The sequence below is a fragment of the Maylandia zebra genome, linkage group LG20 (assembly GCF_041146795.1).
Source record: "Maylandia zebra isolate NMK-2024a linkage group LG20, Mzebra_GT3a, whole genome shotgun sequence".
NCBI classification, from domain to species: Eukaryota; Metazoa; Chordata; class Actinopteri; order Cichliformes; family Cichlidae; genus Maylandia; species Maylandia zebra.
Genome location: NC_135186.1, coordinates 31,483,062 through 31,498,206, shown reverse-complemented (window position 1 = coordinate 31,498,206; position 15,145 = coordinate 31,483,062). Strand labels below are relative to the sequence as shown.

The 15,145-nt window shown below is 39.2% G+C and overlaps 1 protein-coding gene across 1 annotated transcript in view; it reads right to left on the bottom strand.

Moving 5' to 3' along the window:
* Window positions 1–10,236, bottom strand: part of LOC101470239 (uncharacterized) — a 50,583-nt gene extending 40,347 nt beyond the window's left edge. The window contains exons 1-8 of the mRNA XM_012921597.4: window positions 10,023–10,236; window positions 9,245–9,361; window positions 8,039–8,110; window positions 7,246–7,419; window positions 6,877–7,034; window positions 5,227–5,400; window positions 3,908–4,490; window positions 3,449–3,611 (exon numbers count right to left, since the gene is read on the bottom strand). Of these exons, the coding sequence (XP_012777051.1) occupies window positions 3,449–3,611; window positions 3,908–4,490; window positions 5,227–5,400; window positions 6,877–7,034; window positions 7,246–7,419; window positions 8,039–8,110; window positions 9,245–9,361; window positions 10,023–10,094 (1,513 nt within the window). The 5' untranslated portion in view covers window positions 10,095–10,236. The remainder of the gene's footprint in view (window positions 1–3,448; window positions 3,612–3,907; window positions 4,491–5,226; window positions 5,401–6,876; window positions 7,035–7,245; window positions 7,420–8,038; window positions 8,111–9,244; window positions 9,362–10,022) is intronic.
* Between the last annotated feature and the right edge of the window lie 4,909 nt (window positions 10,237–15,145).

Sequence of the window (15,145 nt, the reverse complement as noted above, 5' to 3'; positions counted from 1 at the left end):
AGTTCAAACTGAGCTTCAGAGTGGGGATAAAAGGTGATTTAAGTGACTTTAAATATGGCATAGCTGTTGGAGAATGGTCTGAAAAGCAGGAAATATCCAGTGAGCAGCAGTTATCAAGGAGAAAATACCTTGTTCCTGCTAGAGGTCAGAGGAAAATGGCCAGAGTGCTTTGAGCTGTTAAAAAGGCAACAGTAACTAAAATAACCACTCGGTACAACATAAATATGCAGAAGAGCATCCTTGAACAAACAACACGTCGAACCTTGAAGCAGATGGGCTACAACAGCACAAGACCACACCAGTCAGCTAAGAACAGGGAACAGAGGTTACAGCTAACATAGACTCACCTAAACCGGACAAAATAAGATGCCTGGGAAGGTTTGAATTTTGTGTAAACGGCAGGAAATCTTGGATCCATTGACTTAAGCATGCAGACTGAAGCAGTCAGGGATCGAACCACCAACCTTCCAATTACTAGATTATAGAATCGAAAGTTAGGCTGTTAGTGGCAGTGTAATAGTGTGGGAGACATTTTCTTAGCACACTCTGGACTCTTTAGTACCAACCAAGAAATGTTTAACCACCACACTAGGAATGTTGCTGATCATGCCCATTCCTTTATGGTAACATGTACCTATCTTCCAATGTCTGCTTCCAGCAAGATGATACACATTACCAAGCTTAGATAACATCAAACTGGTTTCTTGAGCATGGCAGTGAGTTCACTGCATTCAAATGCTGTCTACAGTTGCCAGATCTCAGTCTGATAGAGCACTTCATGATGTGATGGATCACATTATCGATGTGCAGCTGACAAACCTGCAGCCACTGTGTGATGCTATCATGTAAATATGGGCCAAAATGTCTGAGGAATGTTTCCAGCAACCTTGTCGAATCTATGCAGATCTTCAGGTAACGGGAAGTCCAACCCTAATAATGTGCATCTAATAAAGTTTCATAGTGTATTTACTGAACTGTACCTCTCAACTGTTTTTCAGGTAATTATGTGGGGCATCTCTGCTTAAACTGCACAGAAAATAGAGGGATTGATAGATCAGTGGTTACCATACTGGCTACCAGTGATGGGAATAATGGCATTAAAATAAACGACATTACATTTTTCAGTAATGGGTAATCTAACTAATTACTTTTTCTATTATTACAATGCCGTTATCTTTACACATGACTATTTTTTAGCACACAATGGGTTGAAGCTGTCTTCCTCCTACTGGGAGCTGGGGGGGGGGAACAATTGCATGAGTGCTGCTGATGAAGTGAAGTAGTCATGGTAAACCAACCAGAGGTAGACTTGGGCGAGTGTTCACATACAAACATATACAGACAGAGGCACAGTCATGGAGATCCCAGTTAATTCAAATTTAGCATTATTTTTCTCTCAAAGAGAGAAACGTCAAGAATCTCTATGTGAAATGGGATTTATGTCCTGGAACAAAATGCTTTTCCACATCAGCTGTAAGCAATTCGACTACTTTTGTTGCACCTCTCAATGTCAAAGCTGCAACAAAGCTGGTCACCAATAACGACGGTGTTGATGCTAGCAGGCGCAGACCAAACCCAGGTGAGGCTATCGTGAGCTCAGCAAATAACAGAAATGGAGCGACGCCATCTAACAGTCTAAGCTTGGTTTCTCTTCTCCGCAAACATCTGTAGCACAGACTGAGTTAAAAAGACTGATGCTGCCTTTGTCAACAGTCTAGTCAAATTTCTTTAAGTCTCTTATTGCCAAGATACCGGCCAAGGAGGGGTAGGCCCACCAAGCAGAAAGACTTTTTCCAAATACGTAGATACCCAGTACTTTAGTGTTTAGTGTTTGCTGTTAGTTCCTTCGACTAAAGGGCCCATTTATTTAATTATATATTCAGTTTTATAATAAACAATTGAATATGCACTTTAGTATTTTCAAGTATATTTACTAATTTATATTTTAGTATTTTACTTAAGATGGGATCAAAATTATTTTCCATATTTAAACTTTTTTTAAAGTTACTTTTCCTGGTAATTAGTTACTTTTATAATATTGTAACTCATTTGTAACAAGTTACTTTTTGGAAGAAGTAACAGGCAACTATAACTAATTACTTTTTCAAAGTAGCTTGACCAAAACTGATTAGCACTAATTAGCAGGTATCTGTGTCTATCTTACAGACAAGCTTGCTATAGTTAGCATTTCACTCTCCTCTCCATATGTGCTCACTTCTGGTGACAGTTTCAAATCAAGGCTTCACAAACCAATATGCAACATCATGAAGGCTACAGCAGTCTTTCATATAGATTCTACACTTATACATAGTTGTATTAATAACTATAATCCAGTAACAGAAAACTAAAACACACATGCACAACCACTTTTCTTTCCTGGGAATATACTTATCGCCTTTCACTTAAGTGACATTTTGAACTTTTTAATTTTTTGTATTAAAAATGACACTTTCAATAGTGGTATTAATAGGACCAAATAAATAGGAACTGAAAGGAAGATGCTTTTCCTTGTTCTTCAAATGTTTTTAAAGCTAGCAGCAAAAAGATGCATGGCCTTGAGTTGCCTTCGGGCTCTCATCTCTCAGCTCCTGCGCCTGACAGAATCAAAGTTTCCAGGTCAGGGAGGAGCCCTTGATACAGTATTCTGTATCAAGGCAGGAAATCACTGCCGTTGTCGCTCAGATCCCCTATCCATATTTTATGAATATGTGAACTCTAATTATGTTGCCAGTCTGCACATTCATGCTGATTCCATTTAGCAGCCCACCACCACATCTGTATCGGTTCACGGTAACTGTGCTACTCGGAGGACCTGTGAGAGGAAGCTTCTGAAATGTTCTCCCCTGGCATGGCTCTTGAAATATACAAGCCACATACACTCAGTTAATCAAAAGTGAAAGGCCATTAGATGAGAAATAGAATATGTTCCAGTCCACAATCACTCTGCAGAGTCCATGGACAGTCATGTCACTGCTGGATTGGTGACATACTGCCCCCTGCAGACACAAATACAAATCATATATGTGCTTTGCACAAAATGTGTCTCAACTATTGTTTGAAGAGAGAATACTGGCAGCATTTTTAACCCTGAAAGAAAGTTGTCAGGTCAGCTTTCTCTTAACTGGGCATAAAAATCGAATTTATTAAAAATTCAAAGGACCTCCTGACAATAATGCTGTTTCTGCAGAGAAGCTGCTCTCTCTGTGTAGTGCTTCCCTCTGGTGGTTGTGTAAACACATGTTCTAATTTCTAATTCACTGGAGAAATAAGCTCCTTTATTTGACTTAATCCGGAAGAATGGCTTTTCATTACAGCTTGGAAATTATACTTATTATTTTGCAGAGGAAATCTAATCTTCTTCTTAAAATGCTGAAAATTATATGTTTCTGTTGGCAATATTTATGAGCAGCTTCACGTCAAAAGTCATAGACATATTTATTGTACTCACTGAAGTTGTGTGCAATCTTCTGGTTCAGCATAATATGCTGGGTATTATTTGGCTCAACGACACCAACTGTCCGAAGATCTTTAACAGCAAATTGCTTGTGTAAGAGTGATGTGTCGATTTCAATCCTCCCCATGCGTTCCTGTATCCAGAACGATTTTGCAATCTGCCAACAAACAAATGAATTCAGTACTGCAACAATTTAATTTTATGAGGAAATCAATGTTAATATTACAAAAGAACAGCACTTGAAAGAAATAACTGACAGACAAAACAAAGAACAATTCGCAGCAATAATGAAGAAAAAAACAAGCTGAAACTGACCTTTCTGTTTTTGCCGAAACAATAAAACATGTCATTTAAATATGAAAGACTCACACTAATGGGAGCCTTTGTAAGTGCTATACTTGGCTCTGAAAATATGATAATTCAATGACTTGTAATGAATGGAGACAGTTTTACCTTGTCTGGGCCAATAAGATCCCAGTGGAAAACCTTGGTGCATGCTTTTTTTGAATTTAGGTTGAGGGGTAAAGGTGGAGGAGCTGGGATGCTTCGGGGGGGAGGCCCTGCCTCTTGGGCAGGAGACTCTGGGACTGCGGGAGGGGGCTGAAGGATAGCACGGAGACTGTATGGAGGGGAGGTGGGAGATGTCGGACTGGGAGAGGGCAGTAATGAGACCTGAGGTGGGATTATTTGGGGAGAATTCCTCCTGCGAGGTTTAGGAATAGGCTTTGTGTGATCAGCTGGTGGATGGGTTTGCTGAGCTGATAAATTATCTCCATCACTCAGGGGTGGATCAACATTTTTATTATCAGCTGGAGGATAAGTGATGCTGCCAGCACCGAATTCACCACTGGACTCGAGATCTGTATCGTTGTCCTCTGTGTCTTCGGTTATGCTCACTTGTCGAAAGGACTTTTGTTCCATGAACATCTTGGACTTCCTTTTCCACTCTGAACACAGTTTGTCAATAGCTTTGACCCATGCATCCCGTTCCTGTTGCACAGTCCCCAGGGCAACTGTTTCATCTGGCACCTTGAACCTGCAATAAATAAGCAAAACCTAACTAGCATTTCTTATTTAGATGACAAAAGTGTGGTAATTAACAGTCCCAGACTCCATCCATCCATCCATTCGCTTCCGCTTATCCTTTTCAGGGTCCAATTAACCTATCCCCACAAGCTGCATGTCTTTAGACGGTGGGAGGAAGCCGGAGTACCCGGAGGGAACCCACGCAAACACGGGGAGAACATGCAAACTCCAGAAAGACCCCGGCCTGATGTGGGAATTGAACTCAGGACCTTCGTGCTGTGCGGCAACAGTGCTAACCACCATGCCACCGTGCTGCCTTCTGCCAGTCCCAGACTCCTTTTATGATATTATCACTCAAACTGTTACAGTAAAAATGAACACATTACACAAATAGACTTTTGATCGAGAATACCCACTAATTTCCCTCGGGATGAATAAAGTATTCTGATTCTGATTGTGCAAGGCAGATAATTAATTATCTAAGCGCTTTACAATTCCATTATTCATTCACTCTCACATACTGGTGGAGGCAGCTACAGTTGTAACCACAGCTGCTCTGGGGCAGACTGACAGAAGTGAGGCTGCCATATCGTGCCATCGGGATCAAACCGGCAACCTTCCGGTTACAGATGCGCTTCCCAACCCCCAGCGCCACAGTCGCCCCACAAACAAATACAGCTGGTGTGACAGAGTTCATTAGCTGCTTGCTTTTGTTATATTTCCACATCTTAATAAAACTCACTCACTGGTACTCATTTTTGTGGGTGATTAGACTGAAAGTGTCAGAGTCGTTACATTTCTGCACTCTGGTGTCACCGTCTGACAGGTGAATCACAGTGGAAACAGGCACCGAGAGTATCATCTCCCCATCCCTCAACGGGACCAGCGTTAGTTGTCCTGGATGGAGCCGGGCCTCGTATCTGGAATAAAATGGAGGAGTCATGTTTAGTGTAAGCTTTAGATATATCATAATGTATGCAATTTACCGGTGTCTACTGTTTTGGAAGAAATAGAAATGTAAAAAATATAAAACAGCAGCTAGAAATATAAAATACCCAGCCTGGATGTATTCTAAGATAAGCTCATCTGCCTACTACTTCACTGCTAATACCTTCTAGTAATGGGTCAAGTATGAAGAAACATAGAGGAGGAGCCAGTTGTAGGCTCAAATCCAGGAAAGGTTCAGTTAGAGGAACTTTTCTAACTGAAGATAACAGATAAGAGGCTTTCGAGAAAAGAAGCGAGTTAATGTAACACCTGGCTCAAAGATTGTATCAATTTTCCATCAGCAATCAAAATGAAAGCATTTTTCAGGAATGTACTTAAAACTGCTCTCTGGTAATGAATATGTTCTCCTTATTCCTAGATTAATTGAATGCGCTGACTCTGGCACAAAAGGATTCGTTTTTCATTCCTCTGCTGTAGGGCAGAGGAAGGCAATTGCAAATATGATTTTGATTAAACTTTATTTACATATGCAGTGATCCAACGTTCTTGGGCAATGGGGAATGGAGGATTGTGGACTAGAATTGGTTGGATAAACATTTCGGGGTTCAGAAATACTGTAATCATTTTGTATGACTGTAAAACTGAAATAAAACTCAAGTAAACTTAAGAAACTCAAAACTATCCTAGAATTAGCTTGTAGCATGAGCTACAAGGATTCAAAGTTTATTAAAAGGGATCAATTATGCAGTACATTGATTTTATTCCATAAAATTAGGGGCAGGGATAGCTCAGTAGGTAAAGTGGTCGCCCCATGATCGGAAGGTCGGCGGTTCGAATCCACTTAACGGCTACCCTGAGGTACCCCTGAGCAAGGTACCGTCCCTACACACTGCTCCCCGGGCGCCTGCTTAGTGGGCTGCCCACTGCTTCACTGAGTGAATGGGTCAAATGCAGAGAAAAACAAGTAATTTCCCCATGGGGATCAATAAAGAATCCATTATTATTATTATTATTATTAAAATAAAGTGGTGGGGCGTGGCCTGTGGTGCCGCTGTAGGGGAGGCGGACGCACCTGAGCGGCATCTGCAATCACGCCTCGCCACACATATACAGTTATGTCCATAACTTTGACAATGACACATAGTGTACTTATACAAAGTCCCCCTCTTTTGAAGGCTCAAAGGTACTTGTCCAAACTCACATAATTATTATTATGAGGATTTTTTAAATACTTGAATGAAAATTCTTTGGAGTCAATTGGAGCCCATGAACATCGTTAAACGCTGGGTTTCCACTTGAGATGCTTCAGGCACCATCAACTGAGGCTTCTACACTAGTAGCCGTCAAATATTACTGACAAATAACTTCTCATGACTAACAAAACTGTCAAAACTGTCCTGTGGCTGTTTTGTGAGAGCAATGCTTCAATAATAAGCGGACATACATACTTCATCCATTTAAATGATGCCAAGCCTCCTCTGTGCAGCAACAACATCCCTTCTCGAATGCTCTGTGGTGCCTGAGATTGCTCTTGGGATTCTGCATTTTCTTCTCCATGATCATTGTATATGTTATTATAAATTATCTTATTGACAAGCTCCATCATCTGCTCGAAAGAGAGAATCACGAGAATGAAAAGAGTCACTGTGAAACCATCAATGAATGATATGAAATGGTATAAAAGTAAAAGCAAGGCTGTTTTGCATTTATTTTTATAGCTTAAGTGTTTGCAATCAAGAGTCTAAATTCAAAGAGCAATAATCACATCTCAGTAAATCTCAGCAGAAATTGCCTCGGTGAAACAATCTTATTGTCACCTTATGTTTATCCTCCAGCGACGTGGCCTCCAATTCATAATCATGATGTCCTTTAAAGGAAATAGAGTACCTGGAACCCTCTCCATCATCACAACTCTTGACAATAGAGAAGGGAAGTTGCCGCTTAACGATTCCTTTCTCTATGCTGCACACCATTTTGGTCCTGAAATCAATCTGGATGTTCACAATGTGAGTGATTAAATGAGCATGTCTGAAGTGTGCACTGTGTGGCATTAAAACATTTATTACTGCCTCGCTTTGGTGATTAATCTGCTTTCAGTAATGTACCATCGTGATGTAAAAAATCTAATTTGGTCATTACATTAGATTACACAAATCGACAAGTACAATTCCCATCAGCCCAGCCTGACTTTATCTTTAGTGCTAGTTAGCAATGCTAACATTTTTGTGTGTGAAAGAGAGAATCTGGAACTTGCAGAATCCTCGGCCTCTACATTTATATGGATTGCCTGTTAAATTTTTTACTACTGCACTCTGCCAGAGGAGCTTTGCATGTTTCAAAGAGTAAAATAATCCTTCTTCATCTTGTACCTGTACCTTCTTCAGCCCCTGTTCTCCTTAAGCCCCCCCTTAAAGATTCCTTCTCTGGTGCCTCGCAACAACAGGTGGGTGGAGTACAGCCAGAGCACGCAGCTGACCATGTTAAGGGTTGCTCTGTCACCTCAGAGAGCTAAGAGCAGCCTGAAGCCTGAGGTCATGGTCTACATTCCTGTTTCATTTGTTATGCAATTGGATGCCTACAGCGAGTTTTTTGCTTTTGTTTTGAACTCACCTGTAAAACCCGTTTCTGCCACCTGTAGCGGCCATGCTTGTAAACGCTAAAGTTGTACTGAGATTCTAGTTCCTGCAAAAACAACCAATAAACAACATTACATATATGAATACTTAGAGGGAAATCACCACTTAAGGACAATGTAGAACCACTAGATTACACTATACTGGATTACACAAGGACACTGCATTATTGTTTCTTCCTAAACCCTTGGACTACCTTCCACAAAATTGTGTTTGAACTGATCCAGCAGGCTTTGCAGCTTATTAGCAAAACAACGTTTATAAATAGCAGAAGAAGATGCAGTACTATATTTTTTAAAGTCAGGTTAACTCCAGCATCAGACTTTTAAAGCCATCTGCAAAGTTTCTGGTGGTATATCTACATATAAATTACATTCCTTTACCTGTGTCTGTCGCATGTTGGTTATTTGCAGGGACATGTCGACTATAACAGTTTAGTTAGTTAGTTAGATCAGTAGCTTAAGGGCTGGTGTTTATAATTTGATTCTTACATGGAATATTGTTCGTTCTGTTGTCCACTCATACGGTATTATCCAGGAAGAAGAGACATTAGAGGGTGAATTAGACATTAGACAGTCCATTTTGGGTTTGCTTTTAAACCATATCTGGGTGTCTTGAATGGATCGTTTACTTCTTGTAATATTTGTGAGAATTTAAGCTTTATCTGTGCTATTAAAAAAACCACTTATGAAATTATACACTTAATATAAACGGAGCAACAACCTGGAAAGTTTACTTTAAATTCCCAACTGACTGTCATTTTTCTTTAGCTTTAACTATGACACACTCCACTTAATCCCCCACTCATCTGGAACTGTTTAGTTTTGAGCACATGAAATAAAACTACACATCTACGTAGAATGTGTATTTAAACACTTTCAGGGAAAACTGAAAACCTGCAGGTTTCACTCTCCATCTCGTCACATACTGGTGGTCTGGACACATGGGGAACCCCAGATCCTGTTTACGGTATCTTGTGTTGTGTTATGCTACTGCATTATGGTCAAAGCTTGTTTCACATGACTCATAATACAAAACAATGCAAATTCTATCCACAAGATCCCTTTTTTTTCTTCTTTCTTTTTAATTTTTTGAGTTTTCAACATTGAAACCACACCCATGTCACACTCAAACTGAAGTCACCATGAAAATCGTGTACCTGCTTAGGAAAAATGAGGGTTACCTTGTCATCTGTCATCTTCTGTTCTCTGTCCATCCTTGCCTGCTGCAGAGCGTCATCGATTGATAACTGTCCACTCTTCACCTTGTTCAGGATGTCTAGTTGCATCTCATTGCTCAACTGAAAACATAAAAATGTAAATAGATGAAGACTTTATCTTTGTCTGGTTGATTTTCTTTCCTTTTTCACCCACATTTCAAAGGTCATCCCAATCTCAAAACAAGCATTCTGTGTGTGATTTATTTCTTCATATTTTAAAAAAGTGACAATATTGAAAAACCACAGAAAAATAAATTATTTAATATCACAGCAAAGAGCTGTCACGCTCTCACCATAAGCACTATCCACAGGTGCACTGCTTAAGTTTTCCTTTAGATTTTCATAAAGATGGCACTGATTTCTCAGCATCGCAGTATGAGCAATGCCAACATCTGTCTGTCTAACCACACTGATAAGCCATTGTGTTGTAACATTATCAGAAACCATTTAAAAGGTCTATTCCAGGAACATACTTTCACACTTCTGAGTAATGTCTGCTCCTATCTTTGGGAAATTTCTATCAAAAAGGAAGTCAAGTAAAATTGAGGAAGTAAAATGCTAAAGAGACACTGGTGTGCTAAAACAGAGAATTGTCTGCTCTTGCTGTGGACCTGCACATGTGACGTTAGTGAAAGCAAGGCAGCTATTCTGTAGAATCACTATTACAGTAAAGCTGTTGTTATTTAATGACTCATCTGCAGAAAGAGCTTGGCACTTCCTTAATTCATAAGCTGATTCTTACCTGTGGCATGCCCCCAGTGTACTTCTCCATCCTGGGTGGGTTGTCTTTTCTCTTTGATCCTAAAGTTGGCATCCTAGCTGGTTTAGATTATCTACAAAATGCTACACAGTTTCTCACTTCAGCAAGACGTTTCTCCTTTACTGCAAATATAGATTCACAGTATTGTGTCTTGTTTTGTTTGTCATGCAGCCTAAACAGAGGTATACTTGACGACTGCGGGGAAAAAAGAAATGTGCTATGATTTGTAGGATTCCTTCTACCACCGCCCACTTTCAACGCAGGCTAAATTTGTTCCTGCTTAGGTTGTTTAGCCACACCTACAGCAGCCAGCGCAAAGACTTTATCTCCAAATAGCATACATTTCCAGGCAGGTTACATGTCTTAACTGGCAGGACGTGGTTTTACCTCTTCTGTTGTTTTTTCTATCCATTGGAGAGTGCGAGGGAACCCATAATTTTGAGTGTTCATATGAAATGCAATAAAAGTACTAAAAATGTATCTCCTTTTTTCAAAGAAAGAATTACTTTGTTTGAATTATTATAGCATAGGTTTGAAAATATGTATTCATTAATTTAAAAGTTAAAATATTATGAGATGTACAGGATTTAAAACTTTACAGTTCCAAATCACACAGTGCAAAGACTGTAAACATCTGGTTGGGATTCATAGTGTGAGGTGTTTTTCCTGCATAGGTTTGTACACATGTCTTTATGTACACATGTCTTTATGTACACATGTTCATTGAGTACATGATTATTGTGTTTTTTGCACTGCATACATTATACTGTAGTTTTAAAAGCTAACTTTGAGTACTGTTTATTTGCTGTGTACATCAATTTTATGTCATTTTGTACCATTTTCTTTTTGTAGTTCCTTTTCATAGAGATTGCATCTGAGAAGTTCCTTTTTTTATTGTTTTAATCTTCATAAATCTATTGCTATGTTTTTTTGGTGTCGTTTTTTTCATCCATTGTTCATCCAGTTTCCTCCTTTTATCCAGTTCAGGGTCACAGGGAGGGGACTGGAGTCGGTCTCAGCTATCACAGGGTGAAAGGCAGGTGCACTTGTCATGGCCCTGGCCATAATGTGTCTTGGTGGCTGTTTCTTGTTCTGTGTCTTTAGTCTCTGCAGGTCCCTGATTGGATTAGCTGATGGCTGCTAATTGGTCCCCTATTCATGTGGTTGCTTTCAAAATCCCTCAACAGCAGTTGTCCCAGGGCAGCAACTGACAGCAGCAGACCTGACCCTGGCCTCAAAACTCTGTGATATTTGTGATTCTCGTGACCTATCGAGCTTGTATATAGTGTGTAAATCAGCCTTCTCTTGTAAATAGTCACTGAAGCCGAAGGGGTGAGCTGCCTTGTTGTTTTCTGTATTGTTTCCTCCTGTTTATTCAGTTAGGGAGTTAGGTGTGGCATTTGTCTTTTGTTTGTTCTTTTCATCACGTAGGGTTTAGGTAGCACCTCCTTTACTGATTAAGCTGGTTTTGTTTGTTATGTTGGCCTTTGTTCACCCCGGAGTCACGCTTCAGTTTAAACAATAAACCACTGTTCACTAAGAAATCGTTTCTCCTCTGTGTATGGTTTTGGGGACCAGGGCGGGGTCAATCTTTTCAACTCTTATGTTATGTTCCTGTACCCCTAGACTGGGGCGTAACAGCACCCTGGAGAGGTCACCAATCTGTCACAGGATAAACATACAGAGGTAGACAGCTATCTCACATTCATACCCAGAGACCATAAGCCTAACTTCATGCATGCACCTTTTTTTCTGACCATGAAATGATCAGAAATAATGTAATAAAGTTATTGTATTGTATGTATTGTGTACAAATTACTTATCTGAGAGCTAGTGTACAATAGAGTTATTTTACTGCATATTTACTTTTTTAATTGATAGCTGAAAGTATACTCACACTAAAAAAAACTGTAAGTAATGAAGTTCATCTCATCGACTTTATCTACAACAAAGTTTTATGAAGAAAATCCATTATAGTCAGTTTAGGAGAGGAAAAAAAGCTTCAAAACAGATAAATGGATAAATGGCAAAATAGATAAGACAGTATCTAGACCTTCATCACTTCACCAGTGAAACAGGCTATTTAGAATACAGAACATGATTAGTTTGCGCAAGTACAGGGATTTTTTCTAGGCACACAAATCCCCGTGCATTTAAATAGGAAAAAAGGGGGCAACGCCTTCAAGTTATAGTATCTTAAAGTATAATTCATGAGAAGTACTTTTTTGCTATGGATAGATATTCTGTGATTAGTAAATCTGAAATCTGTGAAACGAGTTAGCTAAATGGGGTAAAAAAAAAAAAAAAAAAAAAAAAAAAAGAAGAAGAAGAAGAAGAAGAAGAAGAAGAAAAAAAAAAGTACCTTTCAAAAAATTCCAGATTTAGTTTTGTTAATGTTAATCTGTTCATATTCCTCAGAAATTTACAGGACAGTGGTGACATTTTTAAAATGGGAACAAAGCAGGACACTGAAAGGGAATCTGTACTGGAATTTCCAAAAACCGCAGTGCTGTGACGTGGTGACGTCGCAATGATTTTTGGCTGCTTACGGTACCTGTACCGTAATTGCAAGAGTATAGCGCAACAGAATGTAACACCTGCTGCTGTTTCATTCGATTTGGCGAAGAAGCAGCTCGCGTTGGTCATAGATATTTTAAAAACGTTACATATAAATATTTTACATCTATATATAAGAGAAAAGCAGCCTTTTAAGACAAACAATGTTCAACAGCAGCTGCATTGGGGAAAGCCCGCTCACGAAACTCTTATAGGGAAATCCCTGGTGGTGGTGTGGTGGGTTTAAGAAACTATCACAGAGTAGGTGTGGTCAAAAACGAACAAAACAACAAAAGTCATTGTACTTTCCACTTTTGTTAGATAAATATAAAGTGCTTAAAGTCCATTAATAATCATTATTATTTCCTTACAATAATAATCTCATCATTTCAAAATACTGCATGACTACTATGAGTAAAACAGTACCATACATGTGGCTTATATGTATATATAACATAACACATGCATCATATGTATAACATATAAAGAGTGTTTGAGCTTCAACGTGCCGATTATTAATATTCAGAATGTGATAGAAGTCTGTTTTTGTATTCACCTGGAGTGGAAAGTGTCCTGGAAATCACCGAAAATCTGAGGTGCTCATCTGAAAGTACTGTTATTACGTTGTGTGAAACAGTTGTAAGGACATTGCACATGCCAACATCAGGACAGGAAGTCATATATGAGACATCAATACTTTTTTTTTTTTTAATTATTGCATTTTTGAAAGATTTATAGAATACAGATCTTTCAATAAAAATGTACATGTTTTTTTTTCCACTTTGTGCTACCTAAAATAAAGCTTTAATAAAGACTGGTGGAGTGGTGTTCCTATAACAACCTGGACCTTAACATCTCAAAAAAAGAAAGAAAAAAAAGATGGTAATTCACTTCAAAATATCAAGGTGTGTCTGCTATCTGTAAACATGGTGGGCAAATTGAGAGATTTAAGTGCAACATGTTTCTCGCATCACACCTATGATATCACCTCATCAAAAAAACATCTCCCATTAGGTAAAAAAAAAGGCCGAGCAGAAACTCTTCTTCCTGGGAATTCTCAAACAGGACCACCTCCCTGCAACAACTGATAATTAGTAGCCATCATCACAGTGGTTGTAGAGCAGAAACCTGGAATGATCTGCAGAGGGTAGTAAAAGCAGACGAGTGTGTCATCTACCACTTCTGATTGACCAAACCTTGGCACCGCACTGAGAGCCAGGGCAGGAATGCAACCCACCCTAAATGCTGGAAGATTCAAAGCTATAAAATGCAGACCAAAACAAACTAAAAGCAACTGCTTTAACCCAAAATGTATCACCCCCTGCAAATGACTCAGTGATTGCAATATGACTGAGCTTGACTGGTGCATCATTTGTCTATTAGCACTGATTTTAAGGAGAGTTATACACAGGTAATACACAAATGAAAAGGTAATGGTAACACCTGTACGTCTGTGAATAGATCCCAGCCACATGAATCCTAGACATGAGTTTTTGGGGGTTGTACAGATCCTGTTACAAATGGCTGTACATACACAGAAAAGCTGATGCCAAAAACAGCCAGCTGCTGCATAATAGAACAGTACTTTCTGCCTAATGAGCCTCAAGAATAAGAAACAGTACTTCTAACAGTTAGGCTGTAAAAAAGAAATCAAAAACTGGAAATAAAGTTGCAGCCACTTTGTTGTAATTTAAAAGGGAAATTTGTTACAGTCTATATATGATATATAGACAGGCAAAGGTAAAGACCCTACAGAGAAACCCCCAACAATTAGATGATCCCTTTAAACAGGAAAAACATCATTTTAACAGGGAAAAAAAAATCCCCCCAAAACAAAACCAAATCTGGCTCAAGCAGGGACTGCCATGTGCTGCAACGGGTGAAGGGAAAGACAGAGAGAACAGATGCAAAGTGTGGGAGAGAGAAGACAAAATTCAAAGCAGTATTGGTATATAAATACATAACTGGAGAAGAAATGCTCAGAAGTCACATGGCAATCTGAGTCTAAAGCAGCATCACCAAAAATCCAAATATCATAAAATGCACTGCTGTTCTTGGTGGGGATTAGCACACAGCTGTGAACAATGTTTAAATGCCAGAAGTAGCAAGCTTTTAAAATAATAAAGATTGCTACAAACCTCTACATGCAAAGATGGGTGACTTTCCAATACACTGTGCTTTTTAATTTCTTTCCGTTATTTCTAAGGGGTTTGGTGAGGCGTGATCTTCAAATGGGTGCTATGATTTCACTGGGTCGGACCTACTTTTACTTTCAGAACTGCCTTAGTTCGTCCTCAGACATACTTAATACTACTACTGGAGTAAAGCAGCAGAGTAGCTCTTCTTACTCCATCAGAAAAAGACCCACTCTTTATTTGTGCAAACAATGTGCCAGTCAAGCGTGCTTCCTGTTGTGTGAAACAACGCTTTGTCGCAGAGGAATTCTATTTAAAGAGGATTTAGTACTACTTCTGGGTATTTTAGAAAATAGCTGAAGAGGAGTACAAGCTTCACGTGCTTTTACAGGAAACGGTCAAGGAAAAGCACCG